Below are 3,541 nucleotides of genomic sequence, written 5' to 3'. Positions count from 1 at the left end.
ATCTTAGTAGAAACCATTAAAACAAGCCAAGGGGATACACACTACCTAATTTGGATAGGATCAAGCCTTTATATAGATGAGTACTAGAGCTTATAAATTGAGATTATTCATAATCTATTGGTGAGTGGTGAATCTTTTCGGAGTAAGAACTAGAGCCTAACAAGCGAGATTTAAGAGTTGTAAATGTTCTCCTTACCCATGGGATTACTTATACTTGAAAATGAGGATAAATATCTATAAAAAAACTTTGCTTAATGTTTAAATAAATGTTTAAATAATTTGCACTTTTTTAAAATTATTTTTAATAGTTTCTTACCATTGAAAGAATTTTTTTTAATTTTTTAAAATGTTCTTATGCTTAAAAAATGAAATAAAAATCATGTGTTGTTTTGATTGTATGTGCACTTGCGCATTGTCATAGTCATCGAAAATGGGTTGGTTAGCTACCTCAACCTGCTTTGTGTTTGATTTTGAGCCCAGACATGTCCATCTCAATATTTTTTGGGTTCTTAAAATAATTTTTTGATGTTCTTAACTTAACTTTGAAACTCTTGTATCTCAATATAGTTTCAACAACTAGTCTCAAGCATTTTTGAAGAGTTTAGAGCAAAATAGTTTTGACAATTTTTTGTTTCGATTGATGTGGAATGACGATATTACACTTTAGGAGAATTTACTTGATTCACTGACTCTGAAGTGAGGTTCATATTGGCATCTCACATCACAATCCATAAGACATTAAAAAAAAAAAAAATTAATCTAAATAAGCCCAAATTAAGTAGATTTTAATTTAAATATGCTCAAATTAAATAATTGAAGTGTGGTTGAAATTTCAGAGGTGGAAATCATCAATATTTTAAGTATAATGCTATATAAGAAGAGCTCGCTATCTACTTCAAAATCACAAATCAATTTTAACTACAACTGAAATTAAACAATTAACGACAAAACAAGGATTTTATAATTTAATTACAAACACAGCTCTTAAATAAAATTAATACTGACAAAAGAAAGGTATGCAATCTTGCGCCAATCAGAGCCCTAATATTTGTTATAACGCTTCATCAACTCTGGATGACAATCCTTTACTGTTAATGAATACAAGGAGGAAGGGAGGTCTGGCAATGATTTGAGAAGTGGAATGTTACGTAACTGGAATGTTACGTAACCTTATATAGTTGAGGGATGAGATGGCCGACAAAGAAAATGGCAGGCACTCTAGGTTCTCAAGGCTCACTATATACAGAGAAGACAAAGAGGGAGGGAGTTCTGGCAATGATTTGAGGAGTGGAATGCTTTCTAAATGAAGGGATGAGATGGCCGACAAAGAAGATGGCAGGCACTCTAGGTTATGAAGACTCCTTATATACAGACTAGACAAAGAGGGAGGGAAATCTGGCAATGATTTGAGGAGTGGAATGTTACTTAATGATAGTTGGTTCAGGGATGAGGAGGCCGACAAAGAAAATGGCAGGCACTGTAGGTTATCAAGGCTATTTATATACAGATGAGACAAAGAAGGAGGGAGTTCTGGCAATGATTTGAGGAGTGGAATTCTAACTATATGTATATGCTTGAGGGATGAGATGGCCGGCAAAGAAGATGGCAGGCACTCTAAGTTATCAAGCTCCCATAGAGACAGTGAATTCAAGGAGGAAGGGAGGTCTGGCAATGATTTGAGAAGTGGATTGCTATTTAAATTTAAACGGCTGAGGGATGACATGGTCGACAAAGAAGATGGCAGGCACTGCAATGATTCCAGGTATTCAAGACATAATTCTTTCAGGGAGGCGGGGATATGTAGAAGCTGCTGGAGCTGAGGAACTTTTTCGATACGTAGGATCTCAAGTGAAGAGAGGCGTCCCAAGGAGGAAGGGAGAGACTGCAGAGATTTGAGGCCTCTAAAGCTCAACTCACGAAGGGATGAGCTAACGTGCGAAAACCACTGCTCCGCCTCAATTGTAAAAGAAACCAGCACGTCATTATTACAAATTGTGAGCTTTTCCAAGGAGGCCATTCTTACTGTTGTCAACAAGGAAGGGTCATCTATAACAACTTCACTGACAATAAGCTCGAATTTCTCAATGCCACTCTCCACTTGTTGCAGTCCACCAAGAGAAAGAAGAGATGTGATGTTTGGACACGAAAGGACTTCTAATGTCTCAAGCATAATTGATTTTGAAATGCCGCAACAGTTGTTGGTTTCTTGTTTGCAGTTCAAAGCAGCCTTCCATCCAATGTTTTGTATCTTCATTTTCTTCAGTTTAGGAGGCAAATGGGGCAACTCCTGCATATTTGGGCAGTTAACGAGGAAGAGTTCAGTTAAGCAAGGAAAGAAACAGGCATATGCTGTTGCTCCTGCTCCATCAAACCAATCCTCCAATACTTGTAATCCCTCCAAATTTAGCACCTCCAATGATGGAAACACAGAAACCTTGTCATTCCCATGGAATTTATGTTCAAGCCGCTTTGCTTTTGGCATATTACGAAGATACAGTGACTTGAGGTGGGGAAGCAGCCCAAAAGGAGGAAGAGTTTCCCACTCCGAACATTCGTCCAGACGGATGTACTCTAGATTGGAGATCAAATCGGCATTGTGCATCCATTTTGCAGATCTTGCACCCTCATATGAAACTATGGACAATCTTTTCAAATTTTTGTATGGTTCAAGATTTTCAAGCACATTCACATCTAAGTCAGAATTGAAAGCCTTCCGTAGGCTTCCAAATTCAGTATTGCCCCAATTCAATAATAACTCTGTGAGTTTTCTCTTCTCAAATAATTTAGCATTGCGAGCCTCTATAGCATCCTTCACGTTCTCCAGAAAATGAATTTTTAATTTGCGCAACTCGCTCATATGTTCCAACTCCCCAATTCTATAACCATTCTCATTCTTAACATTAAACTCAGTTAGTTCTTGAAGTGACCTTAATTTCCCAATTCCAGGTACCCTAGAAAATACATTCGGGGGCAATTCCAAGTAACGCAGATTAGAAAGATTACTCGCATTGCCAGGCAAGAAATCATCGGAGCAAGATCCCAATGACTTGTTATAGATTATGAACTGCAAATGATAAAGACTGCTTAGAGATCTTGGCATATGAGTGAGACGTGCAGTAAGATTCAAGTATCGAAGATGTCTTAAATTTTTAATAGCCTCAGACATTTTTTCTTGCCATGGAGAGTGTATGAACAACAAACCAATCCTTCTCGATGCTTCAAAAATTTCAGTAAGTATTTCAGTAAAATCTTGATCATCGGTCATCCAAAAAAATGAATGTAGATTTTTAACATCTTTAATCTTTCTCAACACTTCTGGATTTTCAGTTTTAACAAATAAGTGTCGAACATTTTTAGGAACTTTAAATGATGAAAAATCATCTCCCACAAATCCGAAACATTCCTCTGAAGAAATAGAGCGTGCCAAATCATGTAATAAATCATGCATCTTATAGTATATTCTCTCACCATACTGAAACTCATCAAAGAAAGATTTTTTGATCAAAACAACAAAATACCTTCCTCCAATATCTTCCAAAGT

General features: G+C 36.7%; 1 protein-coding gene across 1 annotated transcript in view; it reads right to left on the bottom strand.

Moving 5' to 3' along the window:
- Positions 1–920: 920 nt before the first annotated feature.
- LOC110039364 (putative disease resistance protein RGA4) overlaps positions 921–3,541 on the bottom strand; it is a 3,776-nt gene continuing 1,155 nt past the window's right edge. Inside the window, 2 exon segments of the mRNA XM_020744400.1 lie at positions 921–1,152; positions 1,154–3,538. Of these exon segments, the coding sequence (XP_020600059.1) occupies positions 1,042–1,152; positions 1,154–3,538 (2,496 nt within the window). The 3' untranslated portion in view covers positions 921–1,041.

The sequence above is a fragment of the Phalaenopsis equestris genome, unplaced genomic scaffold (assembly GCF_001263595.1).
Source record: "Phalaenopsis equestris unplaced genomic scaffold, ASM126359v1 Scaffold000002, whole genome shotgun sequence".
NCBI lineage: Eukaryota > Viridiplantae > Streptophyta > Magnoliopsida > Asparagales > Orchidaceae > Phalaenopsis > Phalaenopsis equestris.
The sequence above is the reverse complement of the archived record's forward strand: the minus strand, read 5'-3'. Positions and strand labels throughout refer to the sequence as shown.